General features: G+C 33.0%; 1 protein-coding gene across 1 annotated transcript; it reads right to left on the bottom strand.

Annotated features, from left to right (window-relative positions):
- Positions 1-578: 578 nt before the first annotated feature.
- Positions 579-3,237, bottom strand: LOC119665531. Its single transcript, XM_038074757.1, has 3 exons — positions 1,396-3,237; positions 904-1,317; positions 579-650 (listed from the first exon to the last, which is right to left on the bottom strand). Exons 1-3 carry the CDS (start codon positions 3,235-3,237, stop codon positions 579-581), a joined length of 2,328 nt encoding a protein of 775 aa, XP_037930685.1.
- Positions 3,238-22,932: the final 19,695 nt, after the last annotated feature.

Raw genomic sequence — 22,932 nt, 5'->3', positions numbered from 1 at the left:
AGCAACATTTCAGGCACGTGGAAACAACAATCGGAACAATCATCGAAGCACAATTATTCCAAATAATCGTAATCATCAAATTAGCAAACCAGCATTATATTATAATTAATTAGATTGTAAAACCTTATTTTATTTTAAATTCTCCTAAATAAATAATTGAATTACTACATCACATTGTCTTTGACTTCCAAAATAAAAATTCTATTGCAACGACCCCTGGACGACGGCTGAGTATACCTCAGCATCATCAGCGACAGAAAGTGTGTCGTTACACTTGACGGCAGCTTCCCAGAGTCCTCCAAAATGAGGAGCTCTTGGTGGAATGAATTTGAAGTCAATTCCCTTGTTACTACTGGTCTTAATAATCTTTTCTTTACCATTTTCTGAATAAATGGTAGACTGGAGCTCTTGTAGTTGGTTTCTCGCCCCAACAAAGTTAGTCGCATTGTCACTATAAATTGTTTGGCATCTTCCTCTTCTGCTGATAAAACGTTGAATAGCGGCTATGAATGCCTCTGTTGTCAGGTCACTCACCACTTCTAGGTGAACAGCCTTAGTCGCGAAACAGCAGAATACTGCTAAATATGCCTTTGTTGGCCTTTTTCCTCTAATTTTATAATGAATCCATATCGGACCACAGTAATCAACTCCTGTGGTAAAAAATGGTTTAGTCAGAGTAACTCGATCAGTCGGTAAGTTGCCCATGAGTTGGTCCATCAGTTTTGGTTTTGCCTTTGAACAGATGACACAGCTGTGAACAATGTTTCGCGCCATAATCTTTCCTTTAATCGGCCAGAAGTTTTGTCTCATTATGCTTAGCAATAATTGTGGAGCACAATGGGAATTTTCTTCATGTTTCATTTTGAACATCAATTTCACTATTGAGTGATTGTAAGGAATTACCATTGGGTGTTTAGCATCATATGGCAATGTTGATGCTTCAAGCCTTCCTCCAACACGAAGTACACCTTGTTCGTCAATGAACGGTGCTAAAGTATTTAGTTGACTCGAACTGTTGACTGCTTTACATTGTTTTAAATCAGAGATTTCCTTTGCAAATTCTGAGCCCTGAATAGTTTTAATTATGAAGACTAATGCATCTCGTAATTCTTTTGGAGAAAGTGTTCTTGTTGGTGATTGTGTGCGATGAAATACACGGCGAACATAAGCAATTGTTCTTTGGAGGTATCTGAATGAGTTTCGATGATCAATTTGATTTATCATGTGATCAGAACTAGTCGTTTGAATGATAATGTTAACTGTATGTCCTTGTCGTCTTTCGATATCAGTTGAGATGTTAAATGCCTTTGGGTTTGGCTGTTGCCAAAATTCGTTGCTTCCATGAAGAAAGAGTGGACCAAAAAACCATATATGTGAATAATTGAACATTTTAACCTTTATTCCTCTGGAAATGATGTCAGCAGGATTATCCTTTGATGCCACATGATGCCATTGATCAGCATGTGACATCTCTTGAATTTTGCTAATACGATTTGCTACGAATGTGTGCAATGAGGCAGATGAAGATATTATCCATGACAAAACAATTTTGGAATCGGACCAAAAGTAGGTTGGCACGTTTTGATACTTTAAATCTTGTTTAACTCTTTCTGCTAATTCGACTCCCAGCAATGCTGCGCAGAGTTCTAGTCGTGGAAGTGTCTGTTTCTTTAATGGTGCTATTCTAGATTTGGCGCACAATAGTCTCGATGTTATTGTCTTATCATTATATATTGCTCGCACGTACATAGCTGCTCCATATGCCTTCTCTGATGCATCCGTAAACACGTGTAATTGAATCGAACAGGGAACCTTCGAATTAAAAATATGTCTGGGTACTTTCACAGTATTTAATGTTTGTAAGTCATTTCTAAAACGCTTCCATTCTAGCTGAGCCTGAGGTAACAGTTCCGCATCCCAGGAATAGTTTTGTTGCCACAATTCCTGCATGAATATTTTAGCTGTTACAGTAATGGGGCCAAAAATTCCCAAAGGATCAAAAATTCGAGCTAAGTCCGATGCCACAATCCGCTTCGTGATAGGTTGCTCTGATGACATCTCTGCCTTACCGCAAAATTCGTCTGATTTCGGGAGCCAAATAATGCCTAATGTTTTTGTTGGCTTTATGGCTGAGTCATCTAAATCAAGGTTGATTTCTTGGTCTTCTATCGGAATGTTTTGTAGTAGTCGTGTATTATTTGAGCACCATTTTCTCAGTTTAAATCCTGATTTACTGAGCAGTTCCGAAAGTTGTTGTTGAGTGTGTAAGGCGGTAATGATGCTGTTAGTTCCGCTTAAACAGTCATCTACATAAAAATCATTAAGTAATGCAGGTGCTCCAAGCGGATAGTTGGTCATATTATGTTTCGCAAGGTGTTGAAGACATTTTGTTGCAAGATAAGGGGCTGACTTTGTTCCATATGTAACCGTTTTCAGTCGGTAATATTGTATACTATCATCAGCACTTTTTCTCCAGATTATCAGCTGCTGTGCTGTATCTTCATCATGTACTTGAATTTGCCGGTACATTTTCTCAATATCGGCCGTAAATACAAACCGGTGTATTCTAAAACGCAACAGTATTGAAAAAAGATCACTTTGCACTGTTGGACCTTTGTGCAAAATATCGTTTAGTGCTAAACCGCTTGATGTTTTTGCTGATGCATCAAAGACAACTCTCAATTTGGTTGTAGTGCTGTCAGGTTTCAAGACACAATGATGAGGAATGAAATATTGTGCTCCTTTGACATCTTTCGGGCAAACCTTTTCCATGTGACCTAATGACTCGTAGTCATCCATGAACTTAATGTACTCCTTGTATAAATTTGGGTCCCTTTGTAACTTCCTTTCCAGAGAACAAAATCGATTGAATGCTATCTCACGCGATCTACCAAGTGTCGTGGGATCATCGCGGAAAGGTAAGCGTACAATGAAACGACCATCGTGATTTGTCTTTACATGATTTGTAAAGTGATTTTCACACCATTTCTCAGATAAAGTCAAAACCCTTTCTGCAGTCTCAATGTTATCTAATTTCCAAAATCGTTCTAACATTTCTGACATTTCACCAACTTCTCCTGTAGTAATAGCGCATGTTGGTTTAATATCTGTTGTAGTTTTAGTCTTACCAACCACCAACCAACCTAGAACCGAATTTTGTAACAGTGGCGAATTCTTTCCTATTATCAATTGTTCTGGTTGAAGTAGAGTATTATAGAATTCAGCACCAATCAGCATGTCAATTCTTCCAGATCTGTTAAAGCTGGGGTCTGCTAATTCTACATTCTGTGGGATCTGCCAATCCGAGATATCTAGGTCTCGTGACGGTTGTGCTGATATTATTTGTGGCAATACAAATGCCTCTAGTCTCGTCCTGAAGCTTTCATTAGTAGCCTGCAGTTCAACATTTACGCGAGATTTTGAGTTCCCGAATTGACGGCCAATACCTTCGATCGATAGATTTGAATTTGTGGTAATTAAAGATAACTTGTTGATTACTCTTTGGGTTACTAGATTCACTTGAGACCCTGAGTCGAGTATGGCACGAACATCACACGTTCGTCCATACTCGACTCAGGGTCTCAAGTGAATCTAGTAACCCAAAGAGTAATCAACAAGTTATCTTTAATTACCACAAATTCAAATCTATCGATCGAAGGTATTGGCCGTCAATTCGGGAACTCAAAATCTCGCGTAAATGTTGAACTGCAGGCTACTAATGAAAGCTTCAGGACGAGACTAGAGGCATTTGTTTTAACAGCTACTTTTTGCTAAATTTTTTTAACTAGAGATACAATACCACCGCTAGCTCTACCAGTGGACTTTTCCCTTGTTGCTGGGGCTGTCAGCGCATCATAGTTGCACCAAGGACTAAGGCTACTATTGAAAGGTGTTGTTGACCAGGTTTCATAGACAGATAGGATCTGCGAGTCAGCAATTTTTGTTTCATTAAAAAGATTTGCAATACCGTGTACATTCCAAAATGTTATTTAAAGCTTAAAAAGATTGTATGTAGATGCTGTATTTCGTGATGTTGATGGAGCGTCATCTGTAGTTGTTGTTAATGTGCTGTATTCGTTCTTTAGTTTTTTGCCATATGGTTGTTTTGATCTAGCTCATTTATGATGCTTAATAAGTTAAGATTAATGTTTTCAAGTTTGTTTCCATACATAGATTGGAGAATAGTATTCGCCTCCTCATTGCCACACTTTAGGGTTCCATTTTTGCTCCATTTGCACCACTTGTTTCCAATGCGTCGATATAATGCAAGCATTTGACAAGGTTTGGCACACCGAACTGCTCTACAAACTGAAATTTCATCTACCACGCAGCTCTATTTGTTACTTAAGTTTTATATCAAGGACCGATATTTCATGGTTAAAGTAGAAGACTATAATACGAAAATCTTTCCGATAAAAGCTGGAGTGCCACAAAGGAGCGTGCTAGATCCAACCCTTTCAATAGTCGCTACTAGTCAGTTGCAAACAAACCTAGATAGCATCTAAGTATGGCTAAAGAAATGGTGCATTAAAGAAGCTAATGAATCTAAATCTGCACAAACCACATTCATTCTTCGCCATGGTTACTGCCCACCACCCACATAAAATAATAACGTACTACCACAATCCGATCACGTGAAGTATCTAGATGTTCATCTTGATCAGCGTCTCACCTGGAAACACCATTTATTTACGAAACACAAGCTCAATTTTGCCCAAATTCAAAGCTATCACTGAACAATAAAGTACTTTTATATGAAGTTATTTTGAAACCAATAAGGACCTAAGGTATCTCGATCTGGGGAACAGCTGCAAAATCTAATATAGCAATATTACAGAGATTTTAATCAAAAATACTTCATTTATGTGCGGCTACTCCAGGGTATATCCCAAATAGTACTTTATAGCGCGTTTCATCAGTTTCATCAGTGTTTGAAATAATACAAACAGTCAACAAAAACTACCGTAGAAGGCTATCAAATCATCCGAACTCACTGGCGCACGAGCTGTTATCAGATATCAATCATCCATGTCGACGAAGAAGATTTTCTACGTCGGACTTGCCAAGTAGAACCCTAAACACGTGAATCGTAATTGTAAACTCACTGAAATTAAACATTTATAGCCAACTATTTACTCATTATTACTAGTAATTTAATCTTTAACGGTGTTTACTACTGAATGTCCCGCACATGTCTGCATATCACTTTATTCTATTTTATATCCATAAGTAATACTGAATGTTCTTTTATAGATTGTGTTTATATAATAAATTTAAAAAAAAATAATAATATTCGAATTATGTTATGTTGTTATAAATTTTAAGTATATATTTTAAGTATATATTCTTATTAATAAAATCGGTTGTATGTAATAGTAACATAATCAAAAACCATTTATGAATAAAACGGATTTTTATTTTTATGCAGGTGTTCCCTACTAAAGTATTGAATTAGTGTCTTAATCCAAATTGTTTTAAATGAACTATTAACTATTTACTATTTTAATAGTTAATGGAAACCTGCAAAAAGAAAAAATTACGGCTATTGTAATTTTATGTATCAGACAAATGATTTTTTCCATTAAGAACTTTTTCTAAATAAAACAACTTATGTAAATCTTGTAATTTATTTCAATGGTCTTTTAAAGATATGTAAAACGTTTCCTGAGGAATAATTTGCAGTATTACTTAACTGTGTATCGTTTTTTGTACCTAAAATATTTTTATAATGTTATTTTGTTCAAAAACTTAAAACTTCGTGTTCTGGTAATTAAAAATCGTCAATAACTAAATCATAATGAATATGAACATAAAGTTTTGATTGCAATTTTGGCTGCCAAAAATTTCAAACTGACATCTGAAATCTGACATCTGAAAATATCGTTTCTTATTATTATTATTATTAGTATTTAGGCGTTTGGATAACATATAATGCAACATTCGAAACACACATTAATAAAAGGCTAAAAGAATCAAAACTAGCAATAAACAGCACATGAAGAAGAGCATTGGGAAATGATATGGTAGCTCTTTCAGTTAAATACAAAATTTTCCAAGCTGCTGTCAACTCAATTATGAGTTATGCTTCCCAAGTTTGGGGTTTTGAAAAATATAATGAGGTGGAAAAACTGCTGACTTATTTTATCAAACGTATTTTTCGTCTACCGGTCAACACGCCAGACTACGCAATCTACCTGGAAACTGGCTTATCAACACTACATATCGGCACTTTAAAATCCCACTTTCAATATATTAACGCTGTTATGAAACATACAGATAGCAGACTTACCAAACGGCTTGCGACATACTTTTTAGGTAAAAGGAGTTCGTATTTTGCGGCATGGTTAAATTTAGCTGAGGAACATGAAGAAAATTTGAATTTAGAGGACATGAATGGTTGGATTGACTGGCAGCAGCGCATTCTCCTAAAACAGGATCAAAGTGATAAAGACCGATTTGTTTATATGTTAAGGCCAAAACAAGCTACTCTAGACAAACATACAGTGAACTAACTTACTATCTGGGGAAAATGAATTATTTTAATGATAAATATACTGTGGAAAATATTCGTACAATTTTCAAATCTCGTACTGAACACATCAAACTCAATTATTTACCCTAAGTAAGTGGTGCACTATCTGTTTGCAGCCTATGTAATAAACAGGAAACGGAAAACGTTAAACACTTTTCGCAATTGCCCAATTTTAAAAGAAATAAGATACAAGTATTTTGGGAAAACGACTTTGAGCCAAACAGAATTGCACGGTATCCTTAATGGAATGAAGTGGCTTAATTTATGCGCGTATCTTAATCAAGCGATAAAATATAGGCAACAAATTATAGATGTGATCTTTTAACCGCACTTATGTACGCACACCAACAATATATACTAATTATAACATCAAACTCACTACAAGATTAGAGGGATTAGAAGAGTAGGCAATCGCTAGGTAAAGCTGACGACATTAGTCATTAAAGCTATGAAATAATGTATAAAGTATGGATAATGATTTTATGTTTTTAAATTATTAATAAAGAAGTAACTAACTAACTAGTATTAGAATTCTTTATTTTATATAGGTTGTATTTACATTTACAAAATTAATTTTATACATTTTCAATAACTTATAATATACAAAACATAACTTAATTGACATAAATGCTTGGTTGGTTGCAGTGCCAGGCCATTAGATAACTTCAAATGTGCCTTAATTAGCGATAGGTCTTTCATCTTCATCGTTGAGTAGTCTGATAAACTATCACAGAAGTATTTTCCTAAGAACCTATATCTTCTGGACGCTAAAGCCGGGCATTCTCAGAGAAAATGTATTATTGTTTCTTTCTCCTACGGGTTTCCACAACTTCTGCAGTGTTCACGCGATCTCTTTTGATGAGTTCCGAGGATTTATTTTTGTTATAGGTAGGCCATGTTAATATGGAAGTTGCACTTGACCTAAGTGCTTTCCATCTGTTATTAACAAGTTGCAGAAAGTAGAAGAAGGTATTTTATTTAATGATCGCCAGGGTAATATGAACTGGCACCAAAATGATGCATCTAGGGAGGCACCAGAGCGGGCTAAACTGTCAGCTTTCTCGTTTCCCACGATGTTCTTATGTCCAGGAACCCAGATGAGGGTGATATCGGCCAACCGATTTAGCTCGTCGATTGCTTCTCTACATTCCTTTACTATTTTTGTTTTTGATATGAAAATTCAAGGGCTTTGATTGCTGCCTGGCTGTCAATAAAAATAGCAACACTACATCTGTCCTCGATGTGGCTTACAATTTGCCGACAGGCTTCTCTAATTGCTAGGATTTCATTAGGTAGCGTAAAAGAGTTATTTATGTTTTCAGATGGTACAAAGATACCTGCTCCTGCCCCACAGTTCATTTTCGAGCCATCTGTATATATTGAAATATCGTATTTTGCTTCAAAATTTTTCCTTTTCCACTCATTTCTTGAAGGGAATATAGTCTGAAAATTCCTTTCGAAGTCTATGTACGGATTCAGATAATCCGATGTTATCCTATACAGACAGTTAGGAACTGTACCTAGAATCCGACTATGTTTTTGATATGAAGATCGATAGGTAGCAGGTGTGGCATCACGTTTAGAGCGTCCGAGGGAGTCGTCCTAAAAGCTCCTGCGATACCTATATATGCCGTCCTCTAGATTCTGTTAAGTTTATCGATATTATAGTTCTTATTTAGAACCGGCCACCAAACGACAGCACCATATGTGAGAATTGGACGTACAATTGCTGTGTACGTCTAGTGGGTAATATCGGGACGAGTCCCCCATTTTTTGACAAACATTCTTTTGCAGGAATAAAAAGCTACTCATGCTTTCTTGATGCGAAGATCGACTTAGTGTTTCCAGTTTAGCTTACTATCCAACAGAATTCCTAGATATTTAACTTTTAGCGATAGTTTTAGTTTAGTGAAGGCAACCTGAAAGCCGGTATTTTAGTTTTAGTGGTCAACAGCATCATTTCAGTTTTTCCTGGGTTAATACCTAGTTCACAACCTGTGGCCCAGGTATTTATCTTAACCAAGGCCCTTTCCATAATATCGCTTATTATGTTAGGGAACATACCTGGCACTAGAATAACCACGTTATCCGCATACACTACTGCTTTTACCCCTATCTGATCTAGGATATTAAGAATAATATCCACGACCAGCAGCAACTGTAGTGGTGATATAACCTCTCCTTGTGGCGTACCTCTACTGACGTGCTTCGTTTGGGTTATGCTGCCTAACTTTGACTGAATAATCCTTGTTTTTATCATAGTAACTATCCAGTTTTTTAACTCTTCCTGTAAACCTATCTTGAAAAGTGAGTCATGAATAGCTTTATTGTTTACATTGTTAAAATGTGAAGGTTGTCGACGAGTACTGTTTAAAATGAATCGATTTTTCCATAGTACGAATGATCTCATGTAGAACCGTTTCCGCGAATTTACCCTTGAGGTAAGCATGCTGGGATTTAAAGATTGGAAAACGTTCTACCTTTTGCTTAGGTGGAGCTCTATTACCCTTTCGATTGTTTTTAATAAGAATGAGATTAGGCTAATCGGTCTGTAATCTTTGGACTCGTATCCGATTTTGCCTACCTTGGGTATAAAGACTACTTTAACCTGCCTCCAACTTAGTGGTTTATAACTGTATTTACGACACGCTTTATAGATTTCCCCTAACCATGGAACCACTAATTCTTGCACATAATGGGGAAAATACTGTCCAAACCTGGTGATTTATATGAACAGAAACTGTTGATGGAATACCAAATTTTTTTCGCTGTGACTATTGCTTCAGCCACCTATGATGGTATGCTTGCCAAGGTGGTTGAACCATTTTCTCTAGCATCATCTTCACAGTTTGGGAAATAAGTATGTAATAGTAGTCTTAGTGCCTCAGCAGAGGTTTCAGTCCATGTGCCATCCTCTTTCTTGAGATAAGAAGAATTTACACTTTCCTTGGATAGAACCTTACTGAGCTTAGCAGAAGATGAGATTCATTCATGGATAATGATTTTATGTTTTTAAATTATTAATAAAGAATGATTCATGAGATTCATTCAATTGACTTACAAAATTCCATTACTTTTGGCCTCCCTGATAGCTTTCTTATAAGTTTTAAGACAATCCTTATATTTATGCCAACTATGGTCCTTATAGCTTTCGTTAAATTGTTTTCGTGTCTTCTCTCTGAGATCACTTATTTCTGAGTTCCACCAAGGTGGAAAAGACTTTTTGCTTCTACTTATTGGACAAGATTTCTTGTAAACCATATTAAAAGCTGCCTCAAGATTATATATCCTCTCGTCTAGCTTACTACTAGAATCTATCTTAATTTGCTTTACTTTATTAAGTTCCACCTTAGTTACCCTTGCAAAAATGTCCCATTTTATCTTCTTCGGGTTTCTAAAGGGGATGGTATGATTTGGATTAATGTTTAAGTTGAAGAGAATCCAACTATGATCCGAAAAGGATTTATTGTCAGATACCTTCCAATAACTAACTACAATATCTGGATTTTCGGATAGTAGTGTTATATCTAGCACTTCTTCCCATCCACCAAACCCTTGTGAACTGGAGAAACTGAAAGTAGAAGTTTTACCTCTATTACAAATTAGAATATTCGAATTGAAGACATAAATAGTTTCTAATTTTTCCTTCCACGATTATAGCTTACCCCGTCAATCGAAGGTTTGGATTTGTGTTTGTTGCTTTTTTTTCATTGCAGTAATTATCACATATGTTAAGTGACACATAGAGAACTTCAGCCTATGAGTGTTAGAAAGTTTCTAATATAATACTTTCTCTATAATAAATTGTCGTTTTCACATAGATCGATAACATATATGCCAATTTTCTGCATTTAACAGCCTCATTAACTCGTTCATATCTAACGTTTGTTTTCCAAAATAATATACCCGTAGCTCCATTAAAATTGGACATTTACTAAGAAAATGTATTACATCTTCCTTTTCTCCAGTATTGCGAGTTCATATAGGAAGCGCAGTTGAGCTTTAACAGTTCTCCTCGAGTTTTAAAAATGTATCCAATTGCTTCAGCATTAAAACGTTCGGCGAAGTAATTTTTGTTGCCGAAGTCAAAATTAAGTTGTCTGTGTAAAACACGAGTTAAGCTTTGTCGACTTTTTGCTACGAACTTTTCTCTAAACGCAGTACCGATTTTTACTAATATATTTTGCTGCCACTACTCTCACTAATGTATGTTGTCAACCATTGCTAGATGAGCTCACGCTTTAAAGATGTGGCTCTTTTCTTACAGTAAAGATATAGCTAAGATTTTAGGTAATTGCGAGCTTTCCATGTTAAAAACCTTTAACATGTAGTGGATTTCACATTTGAAGTGGATTTCTAAAGTGTACAAGTACAGAGGTGACAAGCCAGTTTCCAGATAAAACATTTGGTTTGGTGTGTTAAGCCGTAATCGCCATATTTTTTTTACAAAAAATCGTTTTTGTAAAACGTTTTCTACTTCCTCATATTGTAACACTCCCCATACCTGAGCGGCATAGCACATTATTGATCTTGTAGTGGCTTCGTAGAGTTGAAATTTTGTTTCGAACGGTACATCTTTATTTTCAAATATATTTTGCTATGAGCAGTTAATAGCTATTTTGCTTCTATCAATTTTTCAGTTAAATGTCTATTTAATGTAACATTATAATACATCCATGCTTCAAGATGCTTATGTATACATATTCCTTAACTATTTTTACATTTTCTCCCCCTAATGTCCATATTTCTTCGTTTATATATCGCCTGTGATGCTTTTTAAATACTAGTGCTTTTGGCTTCTCTTAGAGCAGCCGTCACTGCTGCAGATAGAGGTGTAACTACGTCGTCTATATAAAGTAAGAACAGAATCGGACTGAGTACGCAACCTTGTTTAACTCCTGAATCAGTAGGAAACCAATCAGATAAGTGTTCTCCATCCCATGCACGATTTTCGACATATAACATAAACGGGTTAGAATTTTAATAAATTTGGTTGGCATGCCAGTACTACAGAGTTTATAAAATAAAGCGTTTTTGTTTACTGAGTCAAACGCTGCTCTAAAGCTGACGAAAAATACATATAGCTTTTTGCCTTTTTCCGTATACTGCTTGATTATACTTGTAAGATAAAAAATATTATCGATTGTTAAGTATCCTTTCCTAAATCCTGCCTGGTATTCACTGAGTAAATTATATTCTGCTACCCTAGCCTTTAGCCTTTCAAGAAGGATTTCTGTGAATAATATTATAGCGCAGTTAAAAAAGGATATGCCTCTATAATTATTCGCAATCTGCGGGTTTCCCTTTTTAAAGAGCGGATAAATGATAGCTGTTTTAAAGTCTTTAGGAGCATCTAATATTTTGTTAAAAACCAATACTAGCTTTGTGATAAAATTTAATGATGCATTTTCATAAAACTCTATGGGTATTCTGTTTTCTCCCGGTGCTTTATTGAACTTGCTGTTTCTCAAAAATTTTTTAATTTCTTCTGTAGTGATTTCATTATCCAATACATCTATTTTAATATTTGATAAGGCAAAACTGAATACATACCCAACTTGAGCATACAATAGCGTTAAGAAGTAACACGACAAATGGGTAGAATTCAGCTCTGTACTTTTGGTGAACTTTTATCCATTAAGTTTTCGCAACATATTTCACACATTTTACACAATTTTTTCCCCTTATTATCGCATATACTGTACCTCGAACTTCTGCTTTCTCTTAGCGCCTGCAGAGTATACGGATTATGTTCATAGACTTGCTTATCACCAATTCTTACATTAAGATCACCAACAATCGTAACATTTTCTATTCCAGCTTCTGTGAGGAAGTCATGAAATTTTTTAAAATCACTTTCCCAGTTATTGCAGTTTATATGTTATATACCGGCACAATATGCAGGCTTCCGTAGTCGTAATTAATTTAACAAGTGTTCTCCTATCACTTACGATAAAGTTCGCTTTATTTGTTAAATGTGTTTGCTTCTTTATTGCATATAGTCCACCTCCATTGGCCCTTCCGCAAATATTTGTACTTTTAGCAGGTATCCATTCTATAATATAATTATGTAACTTTCTTACTATTTCTTCTAATTTTTCTTCTAAAAATGTTTCAAATAAAAATATAATATCGAAGGAACAACTATATTCGTAACTTCTAAGGAACATTTCTTCAAATATTTCTTCTAAAAATATTTCAAATAAAAATATAATATCGAAGGAACAACTATATTCGTAACTGTATTGGCTGTGTATGGTTTCATTTTTTAAACCGGCTACATTATATGATAATATGGTATGTTCAGGTTAAAGCTGCTATGTAATGCTGATTCGTCGTTGAATTATACTATATGTTTAAATTTAGAAACTTTTTTAATTCGATGAGTTGTTTGCTTTTTTTTGGAATTTTTTACTCTGCAAACGCTTTCCGAAATATTTACTAGTTTTTTGGAGTTATTTTGTTGTAGTATATCTGCGAAATAATTATATTATCAACAACCAAAATAATTATTTGTCGATAGTAATATGACGATATACGATACCGGCACATGCCAAGAGCAAAGACCTGCATTATGCATTGGTCACACACTTGCCATGTGAAGAAGCGCAAAAGAAAAGTAATTTGATTCTTTTATTTTATGCAAATGAAATTCGTAAAGTGCATTAACTTGCATTGGAATTTCATTTAACCCGAATTATTAAATAATAATATAATTTCATTTTTTTAAATTAATTAAAATGCATAATAAGCATTTTTATTTGAAAAATACTAGGAGAACATAATATTCAGGTAGGTTAGTGTTTAGATTAGAATAAGTATAAATACTGTAAAATCTTAATAAAAAAATATAGATTTATTGAGTCTTATTAATTACATTATTGAAGTTGCCTAGTTGCAACATAGTTATACTCGCTTCGTTGCGAACAATAAAGGCGCCTGGCTGTGCTAGGGAAATACCTACACTACCTTATCCTTTAACCAACTTTACACAGTTCAATATAGTTGGTACACATATTTTTTACCTTGGTACCGTATAGTAATTGTGAAGTAGTACCCGCATCTTCGTTATCGTTCATTAGTTTGTTATTATTGTTCCACCTAAACCATTTGTTGCCTATCCGTAATTTATCGTCTCTACCGGCAACGCGATGTTTCGAGCTCACTTGCAGTATTTGCTTTTTTAATTCCAGCATGATTCTTTTATTCTGCTATTTTTCGAACGTCAAGTCCCGTTCCACAAATAATGCTGTCCCTGCCAACTTACCAGCATTTTTCAGTCCTTCTACTGCGTTTTGTTCTGTTTCCATCTCTACTAGATGGATAGACGGCCATTTTACCGTCTTTTCCCGATATTTTTCTAGTATCCTTTATTTTTGTTGATGTCGAAACTTAAAGAACATCAGTGCATAGTTTAGGTACTTCTTCAAAGTTTTTTGTACTTTGGTGATTTGTGTGTATCGCAACCACGAGTATACGAATGGTTTAAAAGGTTCAAAGATGTTCGTACAAGCTTGGACCATAATGAGATCCCTGGCCGCCTTTCAACTTCTGTTACTGAAGAAAACATTGAATCGGCGAAGCAGATCGTGTTGGAGAATCGTTGTGAACCGATTAGAGAGATTGCAGTGCTGTTGGGCATCTCATATGGATCGGCCGAACACATTTTAACTGATGTTTTGGGTTTGAAACGCGTCGCTCTCGGCTGGTGGTAAAAAAGCTGAATTTCATTTTTAGCTAAAAAAAAGCGTCGTTGTGATGTGACCAAAGAGATGATTTCCAACGCAGATAGTGACCTGACCCCACATTCATCGAACGCATCATAACTGGTGATGAGACATGGGTCTATGAATTTGACATGCCCACCAAACAACAATCGACCGAATGGTGCTTCGAAGGTGAGCCGAAACCGAAAAGAGAACGCCAAAGTCGGTCCTAAATCAAGGTTATGCTGACTGTTTTAATCGATATTCGTGGTGTGGACCACTATGAATTCCTTCCGGACGGTCAAACGGTCAATAAGGAGTATTATGTGGCCGTTATGCGTCGTTTATGTGAGGCCATTCGCAAAAAGAGGCTAGATTTATGGAAGGAAAACTCATGGATTTTACACCACGATAACGCACCGCCTCACAGCGTTGGTTGTGTGCAGTTTTTGGCCAAAAACTCCACCAATAACATCAACCAAGCACCGTACTCTCCAGATACGTGTGACTTTTGCCTCTTCCCTCGACTCAAATTGCTATTGCGAGGAACACGTTTTGACACCATAGATGCCATAAAAGAGAATTCGCTAAGTGAACTAAAGGTCATACCTTCGGCGGCCTATAAAACTTGTATGGAAAATGGGGTCACGTGTTGGCATGCATGTATTGCCTCAGGTGGAGAGTACTTTAAAGGCGATAATAAAAAAAATTATTAAAAATTAAAATTTTGTGTTTTTTTCTTAAATTTTCGTTCTTTTTTCAACATAAGTAAGGTATGCTTTGAGATTTTCAACTTATTTTTTTAGATTTTCGTTTCCTTGACTCAGCGCCATGACAACCTCAAAAAGGTGGGTAATTTTTTCTAAAACTTCTTTGTTACCATCCTTAATTATATCTTTTAATTGGTTCACACTCAGATCGCCTACTTTAAGAGTATAATTAGAGCAACTCGGTTCGACTTCAGGCGAGGCTAACATTCACTTAGCCGACGGGTTATATGCTGTCTTCTGGTTTTTTGAAGGCGTACGATGCGTTATTGTTAATTGATAAATTTTATTATTTTTTTAATTAATTTGCAAATTACCCAGAAGCTATGCTGTGTTTTTTGTTTTGCCAAATATATTAACGATTTCACTTAGTTCAAAAAGATAGTACACCAACTATCTTAAATTTATTTTGTTTATTCTATATTATTTTACATGCATTACATAAACTATATCTACCATAATTTTTACAATTCAATGTTTATTGTGAAATCCAAACATATTTATTATAAATTATTTACCAAAAGCCACTCCCGCATGAAACTAATTGCAGCATGCACTCGCAATATGCCAAAGTGATCTGCAATTACATTGATATAAATATAAAAAGATAATTAAATAAATGCACTTACTTTTTTTTTTTTTAATTATATTTTTATTTTTTTTAACATTTGTGGTGGGGGACTGTCTAGTCTTTACTTGAAATTAATAACACTTTTATCATTTTAATTTTTGAGTACTTCTCGTACTTTTTAATATATTTATTATTATTTATCTTCTACAATACTTAGGATTGTTTTTAGACTGTGTTCTATACTAGACTCCGTTCTACCATCGACTGTCATCTAAAACTTATTCTAAGTCTTACAATAGTTTGATTATATATCTCAAATAACATATTCATCTTATTCTAACAACAGTTACTTAAATCTGAAAATATTCTCTTAATTCTAATTGGCTATTTCTATGTACATCAAAATTATTTATTTTCATTTTTCATATATTTTCTATTTATTAATGACACATTACTTAAGACAAGAAATGCATAGTAAGTACTTACTTTGCATTTGTTTGTCATGTGTCACGATTTGAGTGATCTCAATATATTTGACACCACATGAGCTCTTAACCGATATTAAAGCGGCTAAATATTTGTGTCAGAAGTATCGTTTTCTGACTCATGCCATAAATTACAAAAATGCAATGGTTAGCTCATTTAAATTGCAACAGAAGTGAATTAAAGAATATGAATGCAATAGTCATCAAATGCGGCCTTAACATTGAGTAAGGTCAACTATAGATATACCATTACACATTTTTTATTATTTATTTCATTATAATTAATAAAATAAATAATAAGAACTACCAGCAACCGAATACAAGACAATCACATTTGTGGGATTCAAAACAAAACAACGAAAGAGCGAAACAAGAATTGTCAAAATATTCACCATAAGAGAAATGCTAATACTACATGAAAGAAAGATTAAAAAAGTTGAGTATGCATGTTCAGAACCGCATTATAGATGAAATAAAAAACTGCAAACGGCAATATAAACAGGAGTAGCACAAGAATAGCTGTAAACAAAAATGATACGCTACACAAATGTTCGATCGAACGATCGAACGGTGTTTAAGACGCCCATTTTTTTCATGCAGTTGACTTAAAATATAACTTCTAAGGCACATTCACCTCAGAATAGCAAGACAGGTGGTCTCACGTCTACTGTGTCTAAAATAATCCCGTACTGCATATAAAATACACTCCATTACCAATATATCTCTAATTCTCTCAGATATATCATAAACTCAGGGGTTTTTTAGGAAAACATTCAAACAAGCTTTTATTGAGGATTCCCGGAAACACATCTCTATTCTATTACATATATTGTAAATATTTTATTAGTTTTTATATATATTCTTTTAAGTTATAAATTTTGAAAAAATTATACTTAATAAAGTATAAATAAAAGAAATTTAAATTCATAAATTTATTGTCACAACTTTGATGGGCCTGAGAATACTCCAGCAAATAGCAACGACCATGAGGAAAGTGTCATTACAATATAGGTTTGATAAAAGTTTGGATTCATTTGTATATTGTCATATATTATAATATACTTAATATATCATTATATCATAATATGTGTGTGAACCACACCTAATTATAAGTATATTGTAAAACTCTCTTTTAGTTTTTAAGACAATTATTATAATTTTAGATTTTAAGATTTTTGAGAAATAAATAAAGAGTGAGTTATAAATGGACTGCAGAAGAGTGCGTTTCGTTTCAGCTCCAACTTAACTGGCGCCCGAGCAATCGTTGAAAAATAATAAAATTTGTATAAATAATTAATTAAAATAATTAAAAGACTGTAAAAAAATAATTGTATATAAAATTTAAAAAGAAAAAATAAAAAACATAAAATAAAAACATTTTTATTTTCAAAAACGTGTTCACGTGCAAAAGCATGGTAATAACCTTGAAAAGAAAAAACTATTTACCCGTAATAATAAATACAACAACAACTGCAACCCTGCATAATTATTCAAAAAAAAAAAAAAGCCGAACGTGAATAAAATTAAAATAATCGAATTAAAATTAAAAGATAGCAAATTATAAAATCGGTGATGCCGTAGTGCGAAATACCTACCTGGTGACGAGGATAAAAATAATAAAAAAATTTTTTCTTTATTTTCGATTGCTTTAAGGAAAGCAAAATGAATAGAAGTTTTTGATTTCAAATTTCTAAATTCGAATTTCGGCGGAATTTCAATTAAAAAATTATGCAATTCAAATATTAATAACTATGAAACATTAATTAACTGTTCAATAAAAACTCAGTAAAAAATGACATGATAAAATTTTATTTCAAAGTGTGTAAAAACGAATTTCTTGAAAAATAAATGAAAAAGAGAAATTTCAGTAAAAAATGAAACAATAAAAAAAAACAACAATAAGTTGGAAAGAACTTGAATATTTTGTAAAAAAATATTACAGAGTGAATTTTGTTTGCAAAGTGTGAAGTGGAGTTGGCGAGAGGAAAATACAGCACGAGCACAGCGAAGCTGAAAACGATTATTAAATTGAATGGTTGATTGAAGGAAAAAAGGGAAAAAGCTATTGATTTGATTATTGAAAAATATAAATTAAACGTTAAACTTAACTTTAAGCTTAATAGAGATATAGTTAACAATTTTTTTTTCTTTTTCTAAATATAAAATCATTCTGATAAATTATTATATTAAGAAAATCATTTTTTTTTACCTTGTACATTTTAAGTAATATTATTAATTTGATTTAATCTTAGTAATATAATTTAATTTACAACCATATTGGTCTTATACATAAATCTATAAAAGTATTCTTTATAAAATGAATTCTAATGTTGCACAGAACTTTCAACTAATTCTGACTTGTATAAATGGCATTACTGAATTTGATGGTACTGACATAAATCAGCTACCAGATTTTATTAATACGGTAGAAAATTTGTTACCATCTTTAGAGAATTTTGACGAAACTTACAAAAAAATTTTGTTTAATTACCTTAAAAATAGATGCACAGGTCGGACTAGGGAAATAATACATCGAAATGCAGAAATACGGGATTGGGGTGATTTAAAACCAATTCTTTTAGCGAACTTTGGTGAAAAGAAAACCACAGTTGAATTAATGGATGAATTAAAAACGATTCGACTGGACTCAACAATAGAAAATTACCATTTTAAAATTAATAAGATTAGAAATCGACTACATAATAGAAGGCTCACTCACAATGAATTACACTTTTCATCAACAGAAATAAATCGTATAGCATTAAAAGTATTCACAAAACATTTGCCTGAACCAACTAAAACTATGATATTTTCTAGAAACCCAAACTCTCTCGAAGAAGCATTTAAAGTTATTGTAGAAGCACGGCACCAGTCGTATACAGCATTAGGCCCATATAATTTGAGTCAACAACGCCCTACAAACAGAATTAATTTTAGTGATAATTATAGAAACACAAACAATAATTCGAGAATATTACCACAAGGGTACCAATCCACAAGGTCTAATAATTCAGAAACAAGGCCAAAACAATATCAATCTTTTCCAAGAAATTATTATAATGGATCGTCAGAAATGCCTGGTCAAAGGCAAACGTATAGATATGGATTCAATAATGATTCAAGAGTAGCACCACAATATTATCAACCGTTAAGATATATTGATCGTACATCCGGAGTGTCTAAAACACAAACTAGAACATCCAGGCATTCAAGTCAAATCAATAAACCTGAACCCATGGATATAGGAAATTCATCCCTAAATTTTTACATGGACGGGAAAAACAATTACCCTATATAATAATTGAGACGCACATAAGAAAACTATGTTTCATAATTGATACCGGAGCAGAGTTCAGTTTGATTAATGAAAATATTTGTAATCCAAAATGGAAAACTAGAGTAGACGTAAATATAACAGCTTTTGGCAATGAGTTTCAAATACAAAAATTATGTAAATTTCCAATTTTTAAAAAATTTAGAGAAGATGGTTACCTGTGCGAATTTCTTGAATGCAATTTTAATAGAAATTTTTATGGTCTTATAGGGAATAATATTTTAACAGATTTAAATTTTGTAATAGATTATCCAAATAGACAAGTGAGAACAACTAAAACTGTACTAAACCTTTTTATGAACAAAGAAGAAGAAACTAGCGAAATCAACAGTATAAAATTATTTACTAATACATTAGAATACACATTTGACAAAATTAAAACTGAACATTTAAATAAGAAAAATTCAGAAATACTTAAGTCAATTATTGCTAAAAATTATAAAGTTTTTGACAATGATATTAATGGCAAATTCTCTTTTACAAATGAAATCAAGCACAGAATAATAACAAAAAATGATGTACCAATTTACTCAAAAGCATACAGATACCCCCAAATACATAAAAATGAAATTGATAAGCAAATAAAAGAAATGTTAGATCAGGGAATAATCCAAGAATCGCATAGTCCATATAATAGTCCTATTTGGATAGTGCCTAAAAAAGATCAGTGCAATGAGAAAAAATGGCGTATAGTAGTTGACTATCGCAAACTTAATGATATAACAATTGAAGACAGATTTCCAATTCCAAATATGGACGACATATTTGACAAATTAGGAGATTGTAAATTCTTCTCAACATTGGATCTGGCAAAAGGATTTCACCAGCTTGAAATGCATCCAGATGATATATCAAAAACTGCATTCTCAACTGCGTATGGGCACTACGAGTTCTTGCGTATGCCATTTGGCCTGCGAAACGCTCCTTCCACATTTCCAAGATTAATGAATCGTGTTTTAAAAGAATTTATTGGGAAAAATTGTCTTGTTTATTTAGACGATATAATCATTTTTTCTTCAAGCGTAGAAGAACATTTTGACTCACTTAATAAAATTTTAAATTGCCTTGGTAAATATAATCTGCAAGTTCAGTTAAACAAGTGCACATTTTTAGTTCAAGAGACAGAATATTTAGGACATTTAATCACATCTAAAGGGATAAAACCTAACCCCATCAAAGTTGATGCTATAAACGGGATTGAATTACCCAAAACCCAAACAGAAATTAAGTCATTCTTAGGTATAACAGGATTCTTTAGAAAATTCATAAAAGATTATGCGAAAATAGCATGTCCGCTTATCAAATATTTAAAAAAAAATACTAAAATTAATATAAAAGATCAAGAATATAAAGACGCATTTGAAAAACTTAAAACTCTTCTTAAATCTGACCCTATTCTCGTTCCACCCGATTTCAATAAAAAATTCACCCTTATTATAGATGCGAGTAACCTTGCGCTTGGTGCAATACTCATGCAAAATGGTAGAGCAATTTGTTATGCTAGTCGTGCACTAAAACCTAATGAAAACAACTATAGTACTATTGAGAAAGAGCTCTTAGGAATTGTTTGGGCAACAAAACATTTTCGCCCATATTTGTTTGGTCGCAAGTTTTCAATTCAGACAGATCATAGACCACTTTATAGCGGGTTTCTGTATTTGAACGTATTTGAAAACACAGAGGCTATATCTAAATTATAAAATTATTTATTGTGTTCTGCTTATTTTCTTAATCAGAAAACTGAAAACTTCTTCTTCGAATATAATTTTCTTACTGAATTTTTGCAAGTTTTGTGTTGTCAATATATTTAAATTATAATCCAGTTTACTGTGATTATCGAGAATATCGACAGCTACAACTTATTTGGCTTAGCAATTTGAAAGAACCGAATTCTAAGTTACAGAGATGGAAGATTGAACTTAATGAATATGACTTTGACATATCACACATCAAAGGAAAAGAAAATGTCGTAGCAGATGGGCTCAGTAGACATGTAAAAGAGAAAAATATAAACGAATTCTATATTAACTTAAATGAACTGTTTAATGAAGACATCGAAACTGTTCACAGTGCAGATACTGACAGTGCGCACTTCATTAGCATTTCAGAAAAGCCACTCAATCTATTTAAAAGACAAATATTTTTGCAGAAATCGAAAAGGGAGTATTTTAAAACAAAAATTTTATACAAAAGGAAAACTAGAGAAATAATTGGGGTTTCATCAAATAGTGATCTTTTACAAATAATGCAAGATAAATTGCCTGAAAAAGGATTAATTGTAGTATACTGTAGCGATAATCAATTATATTTACAATTTCAAGAACTGTACTCAAAATACTTTGCAAATAACACCAAGTTACGAGTATTAAAATCGAACACGTTACTGGAAGATATTACTGATAGGGACAAATTACTTAATATAATCGAAGAGGAGCATGCTAGAAATAATCATAGAGGTGTTAATGAAATATTTTCAGAGCTGAAACTAAAGTATTACTACCCTGATTTTCTAAAAACAATACAAAAATTTATCAATAACTGCGATATATGTAATCTGGCCAAATATGATAGGCAGCCACTGAAACACTGTCTTAATATAACAGAAACTCCACGTTGTCACAATGAAATCGTTCATTTTGATATTTGGTATCCCCAAAGAAATGTTATGTACTTAACCAGTATTGACAAGCTCACGAGCTCATATCTTTTAGGTTTACAACCACGTATAAAAAATCAGGTAATAGTGACATAGAGAGGTTACATCTCACTCTGAACGAACATATCAGGTTATTTAACGCCGACGTAGACAACAAGGATGGTATAAATGAGAAAGTATTTAAATCTATTACCCTATACAATAACACTATACATTCTACTACAAAAAAAATGCCTATAGATCTTATAAATAATTTAATATCTAAAGAAGAACTTTTTAACTTATCTGACCAAATACATAAAAATAAAGTAAACAAAATTAAGACAATAAACATAAAGAAGAACAATGTTAATACCGAGCAAAATTTGAAAATCAATTTGTAGATAATAATAGAGTCATTAAGTTAGAACCAAAATATAAAAAAATTACTAATTACAGGAAAGAAGGGAATCACATATTGCCAAATAAAAATAAATTTAAAAAATATATAAAACACAAGTAAAGCGAAAGTTTAAATTTCAAAACAATAATAATAATTAATAACATTAAAATTTAAATATGATTTTGTAATTTAATTAGATTAATTGAAATAAACGTTCAACAGGGACTGTTGAATGTAGGGGTGAGGGTGTCATATATTATAATATACTTAATATATCATTATATCATAATATGTGTGTGAACCACACCTAATTATAAGTATATTGTAAAACTCTCTTTTAGTTTTTAAGACAATTATTATAATTTTAGATTTTAAGATTTTTGAGAAATAAATAAAGAGTGAGTTATAAATGGACTGCAGAAGAGTGCGTTTCGTTTCAGCTCCAACTTAACTATATTCCTTAACAGTACTCACAGTAGTAGCACAAGTTTGTACTATA

The sequence above is a fragment of the Teleopsis dalmanni genome, chromosome 1 (genome assembly GCF_002237135.1).
Source record: "Teleopsis dalmanni isolate 2A chromosome 1, ASM223713v2, whole genome shotgun sequence".
NCBI classification, from domain to species: Eukaryota; Metazoa; Arthropoda; class Insecta; order Diptera; family Diopsidae; genus Teleopsis; species Teleopsis dalmanni.
Note: the sequence above shows the minus strand (reverse complement) of the source record. Positions and strands in the feature narration are given on the sequence as shown.

Bases quoted from the DNA above. Each gene is read 5' to 3' on its own strand.
- LOC119665531 (XM_038074757.1), bottom strand. From the start codon at position 3,237: ATGCTGATTGGTGCTGAATTCTATAATACTCTACTTCAACCAGAACAA. The intron at 1,318-1,395 runs GTTAAAATGTTC...TTTTGGCAACAG, and splicing joins TCATTTCCAGAGGAATAAAG to CCAAACCCAAAGGCATTTAA. The intron at 651-903 runs GTAATTCCTTAC...TTTTTACCACAG, and splicing joins ATGATGCTAAACACCCAATG to GAGTTGATTACTGTGGTCCG.